Genomic DNA, 18,587 nt, shown 5'->3' on the forward strand with positions numbered 1-18,587 from the left:
GGGATGAGTTGTAAAGAGAGAACCCAAATTAGAAATTAGAAATTATGATATAATTTCGGTTATAGTTACCTAAATTTGAATACGAAGGTAGTATGAAACAAACCTCATGTTTCGAGCTATAGCAGAGTGAGTTTTTCCGAATGAGAGCACCTACCAACACTGTAGTCTCCTTTACTGATTCAGACAATTTGATTTTCTAAATATAATAATCAAAAACGTGACAAGATAAACGGCTTCTGTACCAAACAAAAACTGAATTTTTAAATAAAAACCACATAAAACTTTTAAAAAACAGCAGTGATTATCACACTTTGCTAAGGGGGCAAAGAGTAATTTTGAAAATTAAACATTTTTATGTAGACAATATGAGAAAGAGTTTGGAAATTTAAAAATTCTGCTTCTTTAAAGGATTATTGAAATCAAATTATTCTTGAAATCATTAGTGATTATTGAAACCAAAGCGGGGATATAAATATGATTTTTAAAAAGAAATATAACAAGCGGCTCACCTGACACCTAAAAATAATAAACTGCAATTTAACTGGCCCACTAATCGAAAAAGGTTCTTATCCCTGCTTATAAACACTCTCTTTTATTTTGCTTTCTCTTCAAAATTTATATTTGTATTTTTTAAATAAATGTTTTGAAGGAAACTACATTGTTTTACAGAGTGTTAAAGAAATCATCTTCTAGAATGCAAAACCTTACTTGATTAGAGCGTATTTAAGTTGCATTATGTGTCGGACTTTTAAATCGAATGTGTTTAATATACGCTACATACTGCATAATCAGAACAATGGATTTTTTATATAGTTGAAAGCGAAATGTAAATATCGACATTAGGTCAATAAATAGAACGCAACCTGTAACATTATTAGGAATTTTGTACTTAGATAGGTAATTTTAGTAGAATTATCAGTAAAATTGCTGTATTTCCTTTGCAACATCAAAAAAAAAAAAAAAAAAAAAAAAAAAAAAAAAAAAAAAAAAAAACTAAAGAGAAGCTATGAAAAAAATTAAAAATACAGGGGTAAGTGCATTTAACTTTGAGTAAATGGGTATCTCGATAATTTGGCGAGATATCTCCAAGCTGGCAATGGTTTTGGCGACTTGCCAAACTTGGCGACATTTTGGTCTGCTCCCTATATCACAGTAATATGTATTGAAATTGAATAAATGTAATTGACCGCTATGTTAGCTGTAACCTTAATTACACCTTTGTATTGCTTTCCAGTAATTCGAGAAGTAGAAATTACTAGAAATACCTGGCAGCCGGTTGAAACTATTTAAAGCTGAAGAAAGAACATCTGCTCTTAGTTGCTTAGTTACTGGTGCTGAGAGTTGTAAGTTCCGCGTAAAATGAGATGTATACGAATTAGCTTTCTTTTTAGATGCGCTTTGCATTGCTTTGTGTTTAACGCTCTTAGTAGCTTGTAGTGTAACGACTGATTGTACTCTATGATACTGTGAACACCTGCACGAGAATTTCAGTGGAATTTTCCAGAACGTTGAAGTGCTTCTTTTGATTAAATAAATGTTATTAATCTATCGTCGGACCTGTGTGCATTCAATCTATTACGAAACCGTATGAAAGAAACAATAAATACACAAAAAATATTAGCATGTTAAATTAGAGGGGTTAAAAATAAAAAAGCCGATGCTTTTATCATGGTTTAAAATTCTTTAGTACTCATGATGCTTTCAATAGTAACATGTTAAGTTAAACTCTGAAAGTACAAATGCTTTATACTTCGCTTTGTAATCGAACTTTTCTAGACATTAAGTTTTATTCTTTATTTTACTAGCTTCTTCACACTGTTATAAAAATATCAGTCAAAAATGCTTTCCGTCCAAAGTATTCATGAATATTCAAGAAAGTAACAAGGCTATGTTGTAAAAAGTCACAATTGTTTTTTCTAGTTGTTCAACTATAGAAATATAAAACAAGCTTAACTCATTAAACTGAAAATTTTAAGTTATCAATAATGTTGTACCAGAGAATTAAAACTTGAAAACAGTTTGAGCTTATATGTTCTCAAAAGAATTTCAGTAAATAGAGGAAAATTTAATGAAAATACCTGTATTTAAAACTTTTCAGTTAGCTTTCAGAAGCATTAACAATAAAAGAATATCTTACTTTTCTAACTTTTTTTTTTCTTTTCAGAATATAATTTTTATTTTCATTACGAATGCACGTAATCGTTACATCTAAAATAGCTGGATATTTTCTTTCGATTTCAACAAACGTTTACAGATCGATGCGTTAGGCTTAAAGGAATTAAATTCCAGAAATTCTTTCACAAAATCCTCAGGTGAAATGTCGCGATTTAGAACACTATTTTTTTTTTCCCTTTACGTTCATATATACTCTCGCCAAATACCAGATTCAGTGAAGTATTACAAAAGAGGAGGAATTATTTTTCAAAGCATGAATGCACAAAAATGCAGGTCTCGAATACTTTTAAAAGAGAATTTTTTAATATACATGCACAGTCTTATGTGTTAAAACAGATATGAAGTTGAATATTTAAAACAGTGGGATTTTTGAAAAATGTGAAATACAGCTGAAATTCAAGCGGGTAGAAATTGTTTTCGTGTAATCAAAATTAATGTTAATGGAATTTTATGTACATAACACATACATCTTAAAGATTTTTTTTAGATTCCCTAATCATTCTCGGAGAACCAGTATACACATAGTCTTTAATTAAGGGGACTCATACACCTTAAACCCCTCATGATCTTCGAATATGTGACTGTTGCAGAAATTGAGATATTTTATTTATTTTAAAAGCAATTACTTCCAACTTTTTACAGCTGACTACATAATATAGTTGCTTCGGAAACTAGTAACTAGAAAGTTTGTGTTGCCACAAATATTTTTATAATTTAATCCTCTTTGTGACAAAATATTTCGCCATGTTTCCATCTTGCGCGCATGATATTTTAAAAATGGCTGATGGTACATACTTGAAATTTGATGGAATTCTATATATGGGCACTATTTTCTAACTGAACCAACAAACTGATGAATATTTTAGTAATGAAAAATTTTATGGACGGAAACATTACAAATTTTTTTAATAAAATACATTTTATAAACTCAACTCCAAATAAAATAAAAATTTGACATGGAATTTTTAGAATTTTAGGTTCACATTAATTTCCAAATGTTATAAAAGGTATATATTAAATATGGAATTAAATTATGAAACAGAATGTTTTAAACTGCGCGCGCAAGTTGGAAACATGACGAAAAATGTTGTCACAAAGCGGATTAAATTATAAAAATATTTATGGCAACACAAACTTTCTGATGACTATTTCAGAAAGCAGCTATATTATGTAGTCAGCTGTAAAAGTTGGTAGTAATTACTTTTAAAATAAATAAGTTATCCCAATTCTCGTGACAGTCACCTATTCGAACATCTTATGGGTTTTAAGGTGTATGAGTCCCCTTAATTAATTTATAATCCTTTTACCTTTTAGAGGAAATGAAGCTACTTTTGTTGAAGCACAGGTGTCATAACAAAACGAGAAATTACGAATTTAGGAGTTTAATTTTCTTTCTATGAATTCAGTAAATATTTAAAAGAAATAATTAAGTTTATTAATGAACAGAGACTCAGAGAATTAATTATTTTTCGGGAGAAATGAGCTGTTTAAAGCAAATATAACGTAAGGAAATTTTATCAAGTAACTTTTCTCTTGCTTTTTATAAAAAATAGTTAGATTTTAATTAAATTAGCCAGAAGGAGATTAATATTTCATGGTAATTAAATTCGAAAGTTGTTTTGTCTCATATTAATAGTGATTATTTTTATTTGTAAATATTAGACATTAAAACCAAAACAAATTACATATTATTAGTAGGTGTATTTACTTAAAAGGAATGACTTACATTTAAGATTCAACTTCGAAAATGTAACCTTAAATTTTTTTGTAAAGGTGTTTTAATAACAATTTTCTTATTTCTCTTCCTAAATTTTACACTATGCTCAATCGCTAACGCGTAAAGTATATTCAATAAAACCGGCATCAGACATAATGGACAATGCTACTCTATCCTTTAGATTTTATACAGCAATTAGAATTTAGATATGAGCTGATTATTTTAATTAAATAATTAATGAAGTTTTACAAAACAATAACTTCCCATTTAAATTTATTGTAGCAGAAGGAGAAAGTATTAAATGATTTGGTAAGAACTCTCAAATAATGCGAAACGAGACTTCGTTTTTACAACGTAATGTAAATCAATTATATACCAATAACAAACATAATATTTATATTAAAATATTTGTAAACAAAAAATTGTATTATTTGAATTATTTTAATTTGCCTTTAATAAGAAATTATAATTATACCTAAAAGAAACTGTTTGGAAAAACATTATGAGGAATTTACACCTTTTCCACTATGTCCTCTTGTGGTATAATTGATAGTACAGCTGGCTGGCCATCAGGAAATCCGAAATTCTAATCCTGGGAAAAGCGTGCTCTTGGGAGGTCATTACTAGCACGTTTGGCTGAAAATCGGAAGATCTGGAGTTTGAATACAAGTGAGGACATTGCTCATTTTTAATAATATAATTGATAGCACAGCTGGCTGGCCATCAGAAAATCCGAAATTCTAATCCTGGGAAAAGCAATCCAGATTCTTCCCGTACAAAGCCTCTGAAAATAACATAATACCTCTACCAGTGGCGCCCTTGTGGTAGATGATGAATTGTCAATACTTGGGTTTGGTGACTGGATCTCTTACTTTCCCAACCTATCGTTGAGGGCAGTAGGGTAACAATACAAGGAATTTTCGCCTTCATTGCGCGCTCTTGGGAGATTATTACTAGCACGTTTGGCTGAGAATAGGAAGATCTGGAGTTTGAATACAAGTGAGGACATTACTCATTTTTAATAATATAATTGATAGCACAGCTGGCTGGCCATCAGAAAATCCGAAATTCTAATCCTGGGAAAAGCAATCCAGATTCTTCCCGTACAAAGCCTCTGAAAATAACATAATACCTCTACCAGTGGCGCCCTTGTGGTAGATGATGAATTGTCACTACTTGGGTTTGGTGACTGGATCTCTTCCTTTCCCAACCTACCGTTGAGGGCAGTAGGGTAACAATACAAGGAATTTTCGCCTTCATTGCGCGCTCTTGGGAGATTATTACTAGCACGTTTGGCTGAGAATCGGAAAATCTGGTGTTTGAATACAAGTGAGGACATTGCTCATTTTTTGTGTTTTCTACTTCGAAAAACCTAATAGATTGTACAAAGTCTATTATGGTACAAAAGGAAAACGCATTTAGTTATCATAATTTCATTAACTTTAATAAAACGAGCTCCGAATTTGTTAGGATATTACCAAACTCCCGATTTACTTGCTAATTCAAGATCATGGTTAATCTGAGGACAGTTAAAAAACAGAAGAATACTGTTAACAATTTACATACAATTTTAATTGGTTTAATCTGAAGCGTAAGTTCATTTGGTGACGTAAATTAAATCAGAATTCAAAACAATAAAAGCTTATAACAGGGAAAAAAGGTGATTAGAATTGAAAAAAAACTATGTGTTATTTACTCTGATTCGGGCAACATTACCTGGCATTACGACTTTACATGATACAGAGGCTTTCCTCAGTTGACTGTGCCGGCGGGGCGCCAACCCACCGAACAGCCCGCAGGGACTTCTCATGTTCATCGCCATAATCTATCACACTGAGGGCTGCGCGGGGAGCCGCTTCCCCCGACACAGCGCTTAATATCTACATGAGAGCGTCCTCACAGCAAAGGCAACGGAGACGACAGTACCAGTACGGTCCCTGCCAAGCCCGCGCCTGCCATAGGATGGACCTATGGTTCTAGTCCTCTGAAGTCTGATTATATATCCAACAAATCGAAGCTGTCAGGACACGTCCACTGGCAAGTCCAGCCAGTGGTCTGGAAGAACCCCGGGTCTCCTCCCATAAATGGTCTGTTCCGGAAATTCCCACAAGTCGATCCCCTGGGATTGGTTGCTCAGCGTCATTAGCCTATAGGAGCCAAGGCCTGGACCAAGGCACCGTATAGTTTCCAGCGAGGCCACGAGGAGGCTGACGCTGAGCTGTGGGAGACGCAAGCAGGCAAGCCTGAAGCCATTCCCACAGATTCCCCATCGATCAAACGCCGGGTCTCCTACCTTTCGCCACTGCCTACGACGATCTCCCGCGCACGGTTCACGCCGCCTACAATGGTTTCCAGCCGGTTCCGGACATCCAACCCCCGGGTAAAGAGCAATATTTACTAGAGGAACGTGAACATTGTCACTGAGTTCGAACTTGAGTAGAAAAGTTGTAAGGGTTTTCCTTCCACTTTACTGCTTGCCTTTGTGCTGTAATCAGAACCACCGCAATTGAACAATCAAGAGGTTCGGAGTTCAAATACAGATGAGGCCATTGCACATTTTTTTTACGTTTATTGTTCAGACAAATACGCAGTAAACAACACTAAGAATATTTGATTTCTGTCAGAGTTTTCTTTTTATATCTCTCTGCCAGTCCCCGCCCCTAAGATCGGTGATTTGATCTTACATCGCATCATTTGTGTCTGTCTTGCTTAACTAGAAAGTGAAACGTGTGTAACATTACTACAAAAAATATGATGTGGATACCACTTGTACGGCATCTTAAATTACATACATTTTTCGCTGCATTTTATTTAAACTTATTTCTTCCAATTATTCTAACTTAATTAACCATTACCTCAAGAAAATTCGAAAATAACATCTAAAATTGCAAATTTTGAAATTAAATATCCCAGTCAATTTTTGTTGTACGGAAGTCAAACATTTTAAATTTTTTTTCGTAACGAGTACAAAATTTTACAAAATATAAGTACAGAAACGGGGAGATCGCATACCCAAAATTAAATTTTTATTTAACTTTCAAATTAGCCTAACATGAGCCTTTTGTCATTTAAAAAGTTTCTGTAATTGGAAGTATATAATTACGAAGTTATGGAAAAAATAAAGGCCAGGTGAGGAATTTTAAGCCCGGTAATCCCATAAGTCGCGAATTGATTGTAATCCCATGTACAAAATTTCAACGTTCTACAGCTAATCGTTCAGGAGTTATGCGAAGTACATACACTGAAGTGACAAAAGTCATGGGATAGCAATATGCAAATATACAGATGGCAGTAGTATCGCGTAGAAAGTGTATAAATGCGAAGTGCTTTGGCAGGGCTTTCATTTGTGTTCAAGTTATTCCTGTGAAGAGGCTTTGGCGTGATTACGGCCGCACGACGAGAATTAACAGACTTTGAACGCGGAATGGTAGTTGGAGCTAGATGCATGGGTCATTTCATTTCGGATATGGTTAGGGAATTTAACATTCCGAGATCCAAAGCGTCAAGAGTGTGCCGAGAGTATCTAATTTCAGGCATAACATCCCACCATGGACAGCGCAGTGGCCGACCACCTGCACTTAACGACCGAGACCAGCGACATCTGCGTAAAGTTGTTAGTGTTCACAGGCAAGCAACACTGCGTCAAATAACCGCAGAAATCAATGTGGGACGTACGAGGGACGTGTCCGATAGGACAGTGCGGCGAAATTTGTCTTCCATGGGCTATGCCAGCAGAAGACCAACTCGAGTGCTTTTACTGACAGCACGACATCTCCTGCAGCGACTCTCGTGGGCTCGTAAGCATATCGGTCGGTCCCTAAACGAATGGAAAACCGTGGATTGGTCAGATGAGCCACGATTTCAGTTGGTAAGAGCTGATGGTAGGGTTCGAGTGTGGCGCAGACCCCACGAAGCCATGGACCCAAGTTGTCAACAAGGCACTGTTCAAGCTGGTGGTGGTTCCATAATGGTCTGGGCAGTTTTTACATGGCATGGACTCGGTCCTCTGGTGCAACTGAACCGATCATTGACTGGAAATGGATACCTTCAGCTACTTGGAGATCACTTACAGCCATTCATGGACTTCACGTACTCAAACAACGATGGGATTTTTATGGATGACTATGCGCCATGTCACCGGGCCACAATTGTTCGCGATTGGTTAGAAGAACATTCTGGACAATTCCAGCGAATGATCTGGCCACCTAGATCGCCCGAAAGGAATCCCATCGAACATTTATGGGACATCGTTGAGAGGTCAGTTCGTGCCCAAAACCCTGCACCGTCAACACTTTCACAATTATGGACGTCTATAGAGGCGGCATGGCTCAATTATTTCTGCAGGGGACTTCCAACGACTTGTTGAGTCCATGCCACGTCGAGTTGCTGCACTTCCCCGGGCAAAAGGAGGACAAAATATTAGGAGGTATCCCATGACTTTTGTCACTTCAGTGTAAATACGTACAGACGTCGCGGAAAAAAATCCCTTGTGAATAAATTTTAAGCCCATTTTACAATCCAATTCGAAAAAAAATTCATTTATTCTGTGCGTAAGTACAGACGTCACGTAAAAATCGTCCAGATGGAATCATTTATATTTCCACTGAAATCTGATACCCGACATTTTTTGAGACTATAATAGTTCCTTTAATTTATACAAAAAGGTTAAAAAAAGAGTGCCTCTAACAGTATGAACATAAATCTAATTAGCCAGCTTTCGGGTTGGATTTTGGTATATGTTTATTTGAGCAATTTCCAATTCCCAATAATTCCCAATAATGGCGCTATCTACTTTCAATATTATTATCCCTCACATTTTTCCTTCTTGTAGTTTTCTTAGGTACAATTTGTTCCTGGTAATTTGAAAATTAATTTTTTCGTATTTTAACAATAAATAAACCTAGCGTTTCTTTAGATAGGTTAATAAGACACCTATAACCCTTTCCGGCATGCTACCTTTTAAATTTGGAGTTTTGATAAAAAAAATGGTAGGCAGTCTAAGTAGGCCTAGAGGAGTACAAAAGTAAAATTTTCTGAAAATAGCACTTATCGTTTAATTCTGTGGGTGTGCCAAAAGTGGGCACACTGATTGATTGGAGCTTCAAAAAGAGTGCTGAAACGAGCATTGTTGTCAATGAACTGACCGATGAGATGCGGAGAAACAAAGAATACAGACTCTCAGTTGTCCTAGATTATCTGTGAGTCCGGTCTGGGCACACCTAGGATTCGCCGTTCGATTTTAAGCAAAATTTCAAGGTAAAAATTTAAAACTAATATAGAATAAGGAGATCAGCATACAGCCAAAAAATAACATAGAAATTTCTTTTCAAACAATTCCTTTCATACCCTAAAAAAATCTGGAAGATACCTTTGAAAAATGAGCGTCTTAAGAAACTAAACATGGCTAAAATATAAGGACTGGTTTGTGTTGAGCTGCTATCTACTATAAATAAAGAAGCTTCAGAGTAACCTACAAATCCTTTTTCATTCAATTTTCCTGTGCGTACAGAAGGTACAGAAGGAAATCTTGAGGTGTGTCCAGACCGGACACACTGTGCCGCAAAGGGTTAAGTCGCGAATTGATTGTATTATGATTAATAAATGTGCAACGGAATTTTATGTTTCCAGTGCAAATGTAAGCCTATTTTTTAAGAAAGACAAATTAGTTTAGTTGTACTATGAATTATTAAGTAGTTGGAGAAAACATAGATGAAAGAAAAGGATTTAAAACTAACACAAACATTTAAATTTGCCCCCCCCCCCAAAGATGTTTTCTTCACTACTTTCTAACTGCAATTAAAATTGTAAACTAAAAGAAATACAAAAAATTTGTTTCGAGTATTTTAAGTTCTAACTACATAGGAGATCTTAATAATATCAGGTATATATGAACTCAATATGCAAAAAAATGATACATTTTTAATAATAAGGTTAGAAAATTTAATCATTGTTTTGAAATAGTGTAACAAGCGATCATAGATTTCATTCCAAGCTCTGTTAAAAGAAATGGATTGAAGCACCATTTATTCTGCTTAAAATTGAAACTTTTGATAAGACTAATAAGGAGGTTGTAAAGGTTATTTTAAGTTTCTAACAGATATATTAATTTTTAAGCATGCTTTACTGTTTAGTCTCGTTTTCCATCTACTATTCCCTACCAGAATAAGTTTTAAGTATCACGTTGCATGTAAATGGGATAGAAAAAGTATTTAAAGGAAGGTTCGCTTACTTCAGCAGAGCAGCTTAGGAGTCCTTAATAGCGCGTGTTTGACGTTAAGCTGCTTCGTTGTTTAAACTAACTACGCTCGGCCGTTTTGAACGGGCCTGATGATATTCGCCATTAAATTTAATTAAGGGCCAAGTACGTTAGATGATTTTGTACAGCTTCGACTAAGTTCAGTTTAATTTAGCATTAGATTAGCTTCTTATTTCCTTATCTTGAGTTAAAGCCCCTGTGGAGGCTTCCTGTAAGCCCCAAAAAGGAGCCATCTATGTTTTTAGTTTGAGCTAATAAAGGATGAGTCTATGTATTTTTCATTTACACACTTAGACTCAACAATAAGTCGCTACGTATTTCAACTAGGTTTCTACGAAGTTCAGCGTAGACAAAGTAGTTAGAAATATTACAAGGTAATACGTTCAGATACAAGGGAAATTTAAAATTTACGTAAAAATTAAAAGTAGGTTGCATGCTATCTCGGTTCTCAAATAAAGTGGGGAAAAATACTTACCAAAAGTCGTTCGAATTCTAAACGGCTTGCATTGCGATTGGTTATCACATTACCCACTTGACCTGCAAATATACGTGGGGTTAAATAACATATAAATCTTCTGGTATCGAAAAAATGTTTAATGTTTAACATAATATATGCATTAATTGACTGGCTTGCATGTAACAGGTGGGAATCAGTTTGCGATTTGACAGCATCAGATTAATCTGAGATCTTCGTAAAGGCAAAATGGCTAAATTTTCATATTAAATTATTCTTAAACTCTGAAATCAATTTAAAATCGTGGATATTATGATCTTGGATTAGAATCATGGATACAGAATAAAAACATGATATGTAATTACAAAGATATTTCATATTTCGATGAAATGCTATTTACTGAGATCGTTTATCACAGGTTACAGAATAATTTTTTTTTTTTTACCAGACATAGCATAAGGGTCGCCTTTTTCTGTCATCTCTCTAGTGCAACTCATGGTGGAAATGTGACTTACTGTGACTTCTAAAACAAATATTTGTTTAAAAATGAAAACGTGAAGAGTAATTATTATCTTATTGGAGAAGTCAAACAACAAGAAATAGAGTAATCAGAATTTGTAAATTTTGCAGGACTGGTTTCGATAATTTAACTACAGAACCATCTCCCTCAGCTGCCTAGGTGCAAATGACTTGCACGTAGGCAGCATGAGGTTGACTTGCACATAGGTCGACTTGCACGTAGGCACTTAGGTAGGAAATTTGCTCTTAGGCAGTTAAGGAAGATGGTTCTCTCATGGAGGTAGGAAAGGGAGGAGGGGCCATTCCGCGCTAGAAGTGAAGCACTGCTTTGAAGCTTGGGTCACCAGACGGGGTGTTCTTTGTTTACATTCAGAAGCTCGCTTGACAAGATTCTGATAGTATTTCGACACACGACAGTTCCATAGAAATCGAAAAAGGGACACTTTCGCATGAAAGAAACATTCATAGTGTGATGGATAATAGAATTTGTATAGTTTACTGACATTTACGCAAAAATCACATCTTGGTTATTTTTCGATAACTAACAACAGCGATTTTGATTATGAATTTGTTTTATAAAATTCTAAGCTGTTGCACTACAAAAGTACAGATTTTAAGAAAATTGCTAAAAGAGATCTGCCAAAATTTATTTTCTAGAAGATTTGAAAAGTTTGAAACTTGATGGCTAAATGTAAATATAAAATTATGTATGTTAAAATATTTGTAATTAGGCACATAGGTCAGATTAAGTTTTTATTAAATAGAGTAACACATGCAAGGGCTATCTGCCTAAAGAGAGAGATGCCGTCGTGGGCGAATTTTGAAGAAAAACTGACCTTTGAGTGGGTATTAAAAATAATACTTATAATTTTCATTCAAATTATATTCATATATATTTTTTATGTAAAACTTTCGGGTGTATGCTAAATTAGTGTAAATTACTTTACACGAAAAATATAGTGAATGCACAGAAATTAAAGATTTGCACATGCCGGAAATGATAAATAGGAAATATGTATGGGTATTTATGCATGTGCTTGCAAAATGCATGTATCTGCCTTTGACAAAATACTTAAATATTCATTAAATTATTTATAAACGTATTTGAAATGAAGAATTTATTCACTTATAAACAACTGTGAAAGTGCTGTGAAGAAATCTAATGATTAAATGTATCTAATTTATAATGATTATAAATGTTATCTAAATATATAATAACCTTAATATTGAATTGTAAACATAAATTGAAATCCTGTTACGTTATAAAACTATTTAAGCAAGAATTGTTCGTATTGGAAAGCAATCTGTTGAAAGGTATTGTAAAGTAAATGCTATGAGATGCGCACTTAAGAACGTAATAAAGAGTTTTGGAATATGTATTGTTGAAATGAAGGGTAAAAAAATCTGATAAGTATAATTAAAAGAATTATTCCCTTTACATTTTACGAGGGCTATCCAGAAAGTAGATTACGTTTTGGAATAAAAAAATAAACAAAGTATAGGAAACAAATTTTATTATATACAGATGAAAGCCACACTCAAATACTACTTTTCTACATAGTCACCATACAAATTAAGGCATTTATCGTAGCGATGTACGAGCTTGGAAATTTCTTCGTCGAAAAATTCGGCCGCCTGCGCCTTCAACCACTTCGTTACCTCTTCTTGCAGCTGTGCGTCGTCATCAAAACGCTGCATAGCCAGCCACTTCTTCATTGCTGGGAATAGGTGGAAGTCGCTCGGTGCCAGGTCGGGACTGTACGGCGGATGAGGAAACAACTCCCACTTAAAAGATTCAAGAACTTTACGAGTGACATTTGCCGTGTGGGGCCGGGCGTTGTCGTGAAACAACAAGATCTTAGAGCTCAACATTCCTCTGCGCTTGTTTTGAATTGCTCTTCTGAGTTTTTGGAGAGTTTGGCAATACCTTTGAGAGTTTATTGTAGTGCCTCTTTCCAGGAAGTCCACCAAAATTACACCTTTTCTGTCCCAAAAAACAGTCGCCATCATCTTCCTTGCCGACATTGTTTGCATGCATTTCTTGGGTTTTTGGGGAGAACTTGTGTGCCCCCACTGCATTGATTGCAATTTCGTTTCACAGTTCACATGTTTCACCCATGTTTCGTCACCAGTAACGATGCGATCGAGTAAAGAGTCACCATCCTTATGGTAAGCGTCCAAAAAGTTCAACGCTGCAGCCATTCGCTGATTTTTGTGGTCCTCTGTCAAGATTTTTGGAATCCATCTTGCACAAAACTTGTGGTAACCAAGCTTTTCGCTGATGATTTCGTGCAACAAACTTCGCGAAATTTGTGGAAAACTCAAAGAAAGTTCCGTTATTGTGAAATTTCGATTTTCACGGACTTTAGCATCGACTTTTTCGAGAAGTTCGGCGGTCACTATGCTGGGTCTCCCACTTCGATCTTCGTCGTGAACATTGGTTCGGCCATTTTGAAATCTTATGACCCACTGACGCACTCCACCTTCAGTGATAATGTTGTCCCCATACACTTCACGAAGCTGCCGATAGATTTCTATCGGTTTACAGTTTTTTGCAGTCAGAAACCTTATTACTGAGCGCACCTCGCAGCTCGCGGGATTTTCAATTAACGCAGACATTTCAAACCGTCACAGTATCTGAACGGAGCACAGCACGAACCGCTCACTAGCACGGCTAGATGCAGACTGAGCTGCGCAACGCTCTGACCCCAAGATGGCCGCGCTAGCCCCGCCCCTAGCGGACACAGACGGAAACGTAATCTACTTCCTGGATGGCCCTCGTATAATAACTCAGTTACAAGTTTTAAATAATACTTAAAAAAAAAATTATTTTATTCCCTTTCAGAAATGTTCAGAGAAAGTCAAATACTATTTAATACCTAATAATTCTCTAATTTAAAATGAACCGAAGAGAGCATTAATTATAAATTGACTTACATTTTTCGATTTAAAAGAAGCCAAAAGATCATGTCATATTTAAGAAAGTATTTTAGGAAGAAGCTCTATAAATAGAAAAGAAATAATGCATAATTTTAATATTAGTAATACAATAAACTTTGATCTTAATTTTTATACCTTAACCGAATAAAATCGAATTACCTTAATTTTTTTTTCTAATGTAATTAACGAAAACTTGTGAAAATATTTCATTCAAATTAAACCATTCTGAGAAAACTGTCCTGTGAAAAGTATAGCATTTAATTCCGTTCAGAATGGAATGCTGTTTAAAAATATGTTGTTTTCACATACTTAGGACTCTGAAGTGTTGTAGAAAAAGAAAATATATACATTTATATGTATATTTGCTACGTAATTACAAAATATTTACACCCGAACGCGTCAAATCCCATAGAACTCAATGGTAAATGACCCAATGTTTTGGTCACCACGTAGGGATCGCCGGTGCTTCAGAGCAGGGTACGGAGAAACTTGTTTAGGGCGACTCCATCTTACTTCCTACCTCCATGGGTTCTCTATATGGATATGGAGAAATGTGGTGGACACCCGTTGTTTAACCATTGGCAATGTGGGTATTGTCCAGCCCCAATAGATATCCAGATAAATTATACCCCACAGGACTTACAGGGGATCCTGCCAGGCGTTGCTTGCAATGCTTTGTATTTTACCAGACCGCGGGCAGTGCCTTTCTTTTCCCTTAAATAAACATTGGTGTTTTTACAGTTGGTGCCTTTCGCACGTACACGCTATGGAGGGCATCTCCAGGTCTGCTTGCATACTATGTTTTAAGTAATAACTTTGCTATATTATTCTAGGTTATGCTGCATAGTTCAGTGCCTCTTGTGAACAGGAAGCTCATTATAATTATGATTGTTCTATAGTAAAATGGTTCTATAGTTTATATTGTTCTATAGTATAGATTGTTCTATAGTATAGATGGTTCTATAGTAAAATCATTGAAAGTAGTCCTGCAAAATTTACAAATGTTGCGTTGATTCTTGTTGCTTGACTTAACCAATAATTATTATCAGCGACATAACATTCAAGAAGGAAGAAATGAGTGTTTCTTGTTTAGCATTGAATTTAAGCGCGGTACTTTTCCGTTTTGCAGGCGCAAATCTCGCCAAGCAGACTTTATTGGCGACAACATACAGTATACACATAAAAAATGTTAGCAAATGTTATTTCTAAGAATTTTTTATTTTGAAGGCATAAACATTTTAATATCATTTAAAATTTTGTAAAAGCCAATAAATAAAGACAATAAAGTTGTAAAAAGACATTAAGAATTTATTATGCTTTCATGGTTCAACAAGCGGATTCGTCCGATTCATATTACCTGACCCCAAGTGATTTCATCTCACGTAAACTACGCCACAAAAATCCAATTCTCTCAGTAATTATCTACATTAATTTCAAGTTAAATATTAATTTGGAATACAAGTTTAAATGCAAGAATTCTTTCAGTTCGTGCGAATAGCTTACTCAGAAATTATGTAAAACCACAGTGCTTTATTTCGCTAGTGCATTCTCATTAGAATGGATGAATTTAACCCTTGACTTTGCCTTTTCTGTATTTTCGCCTTCGGGTGAGCGGTGTGATTGCTTTCTAATTGAATTAATGACCGCGAATGGCCTTAGGGCATAAAATTGTACTATCTGGTAAAAATTATATGTAATTGTATGCCAGTATTGAAAGAACCAATGAATCTGGTAAGAAATGGCTGCGACTTGTTTTGAAAATGAGGCGTAAAAGGTTGCCAGCGAGGATACCCCGTTTGGCATCAGTTGTACCATTATTGGCGACTTTATCGCTTGCGCCGGCAAAAGGGAAAAGTACCTTTAGAGCTATTTTATTATTATGTTTTGAGCAATACTATTACGAAAAGGCGAGTTTTCTGTTTCAAAGTTTAAAGTTGTTTATTTAAAACTGGCTTATTTTAAAGATGTCTAGTCTTAATTTAGGTTTTCTTTCAAAATCCCGCATGATGATGCTGTAATATCTTAGCTAAATTAGATTTCCTTGTGAGCTAGAATACTAAAAGAACTCTGTAGTGACTATTCGTTGAGTTCTTGTACGTAACAAGTTCAAAGAAGGGTTAAATTTACCCTTTATTCTAAGTCAAAATTAATCAACAAATGGTCCCTTCTGGAGCTCACAGTAAGCCACTAATTGGGTTTTATCTGAAGATAGAAAATACAAAACTAACTAATACTGACTAAAATAAACAAGCCGAAGTTGCACAGAGTTAACTAACAGAGTTGGCCCTTATTTAATGGTCACCGGCGTAAACTAGCAGGCACTTAACGGTCGTATAACACTTAGACTAGCAACAATGTAGCCGAAACCCAGAACACGTTGTCATACTCTCTTTTCTACTAAAGTGAACTAGACTTCAGCTTAAATACTCGTTTCTACCTCAGTTACATGAATCGAAATCCTGAAAAATTCATTCTGGCTGGGAAACGTAAGTGGGAAATGAGAATCTATAGGAAAGGCTTGTTCCAGAGTAAAAATAACTATTAACAAAATAAAGTAAACGCTATAATGTACTATATATGTTACATAAAATGAAGCGTAATGAAAAAATTTAGTGGGCAAGTGCAGTAACTGTTACCGCTGCTTACTTTAAAATCGCTGAATTTGCAATAAAAAATTCATTAAAGTTTTACAAAATATGAAATACGTAATAAAACAAACTCGAAATTCAAAATAGGTAATAAAAAGGTAATAATTGAAAATAATTCAAATAAGCAACGATGAAAAATAAATTCAAATAGTTAAATTCAAAATTTGTAATAATTCAAAATATAAAAGTACAAATACGAGACATAAAGAAATGTATCTGTATACAGGAATAAAATTTGTTTATAAACAAAATGTGAAATCAGTTATCGGTAGAGTGAAACTGTAATATATTCAAGAAAGAAACGAAAAAGCTTGATTCTAATAATAGGAGCTAGATTCTGCATTAAATTTAAAGAAATTAAATAATGAAGAATCTGCATGAATGTATGTAGATATGTTTCTCGCATTTTGGAAAACAAGCGGTACCTAGAGACATCAAATTTTGAATAACATAGTCCTCCACTCGTTATATGGGCATCTGGAAGATAAATTTTGAATTTGTTTCATTATCTATTTCATATTTTATAAAACTTTAACTTAACTTTTTTATCTCCAACGCACGAGATTGTGTATCGGAAATTGTAAAGATATGCTCTTTTTAAATTATTCTGTGATATTGCTGTTGAACTGAAATTAACGGTTTAAGTGCGAAGAACGTGGTATTTTAGTAAATAAAGGTAGCATACGAAACGTCAAAAAATGCCCCTTTGGGTGTAATGTAAAATCTGAAAGCTTTCAGATCTTTTTCATTCTTTTTATTTATTGTTTAATTGTGTGCATTTCATTATTTTACATGATATGTAATAATTCTAACATCTAGTCATAAATAGTTTTCTTTTTTTAAATTTGGGGTTCAGCACGCTGTTTATGTTATCTCTGTATGAACTCAGGATACGGCTCTGTATATGTATTCAAATACTCATAAGAAATATGAGAATGTGTCAGAATTAATGGCAACTGAATTATTTTTTATAAAGTAATTAGGCTTGAAACAACGAGAATATATTTCAAACAGTGAAATTCCAAATGTCGAAAAGGGAATCCTACTAAGAGAAAAGATGCTAAAGATCGAATAAAACATTTCTCAAAGAGTCGTAAGTTTGTTAAATATAAGTGTGTAAAAATCGTAGAGCAATAAAAATTTAAAAGCAGTCTCTTTTTTTTTAAGCGCTTTTAAAAGCAGTAATGTTGAAATACATATGGGATTCGACACAAAAGAAATTGAACTTTTAGAAAACCCTATGAAGAGGGGGAATTTAATTTGGCTTGATATAAAATAACATTTTCGAGCCTTTTTCGGAAACATCATTCCCTCGGGATCCTTCTTCACATTTTCTTTGCTTCTTTTTTCTCCTTTTTCTTTGCTTCGGTATTTCTTGTTCTTTTCCAGTCAACGTTTCAGAAACTCTAAGCGAAGATGTTTTGATACCAGTTCCCGTTAACATGCCTCTCGGGGTGTCACGTGATTTGGCAATGTTCCAGCCTCTTTCATAAATTGGTTAACGCAATACTTTGATACCAAACGGGTTTAAGTGGGTGAAACTTCTGCTGCAAATTTTTTTATGTGACTACCGAAAATTGCGCGCATAGAGTTATACGATTCCATTTTCCTCTTTTTCATTAAGAATGTTTCGCGTACTATACTTGAATGCTGATTTTATTTCATTGTTATTTATAGCACCTTATCTCGGTAACTCCAAAAATCTATGGGATATTTTTATTGGTTTATGCACTCATACTAAAGGATAACTCTTTTCACCCCAAAAGGCACTGAAACACTTAAATGCGTAATATTACTTTTCAAACTGTTGCCACAAATTATTACCTCCAAAAATCTATGGGATATTTTTATTGGTTTATGCACTCATACTAAAGGATA

At 34.6% G+C, this 18,587-nt stretch overlaps 1 protein-coding gene across 1 annotated transcript in view; it reads right to left on the reverse strand.

The window, feature by feature from the left end:
* LOC118195192 (uncharacterized) overlaps positions 1 to 18,587 on the reverse strand; it is a 456,481-nt gene that overhangs the window by 149,538 nt on the left and 288,356 nt on the right. Inside the window, exon 6 of the mRNA XM_085816481.1 lies at positions 10,624 to 10,685. Coding sequence (XP_085672607.1) covers positions 10,624 to 10,685 — 62 coding nt within the window. The remainder of the gene's footprint in view (positions 1 to 10,623; positions 10,686 to 18,587) is intronic.

This window comes from Stegodyphus dumicola, chromosome 5 (genome assembly GCF_044657685.1).
Source record: "Stegodyphus dumicola isolate Sdum_Otavi_A_Nest chromosome 5, ASM4465768v1".
Taxonomy (NCBI): domain Eukaryota; kingdom Metazoa; phylum Arthropoda; class Arachnida; order Araneae; family Eresidae; genus Stegodyphus; species Stegodyphus dumicola.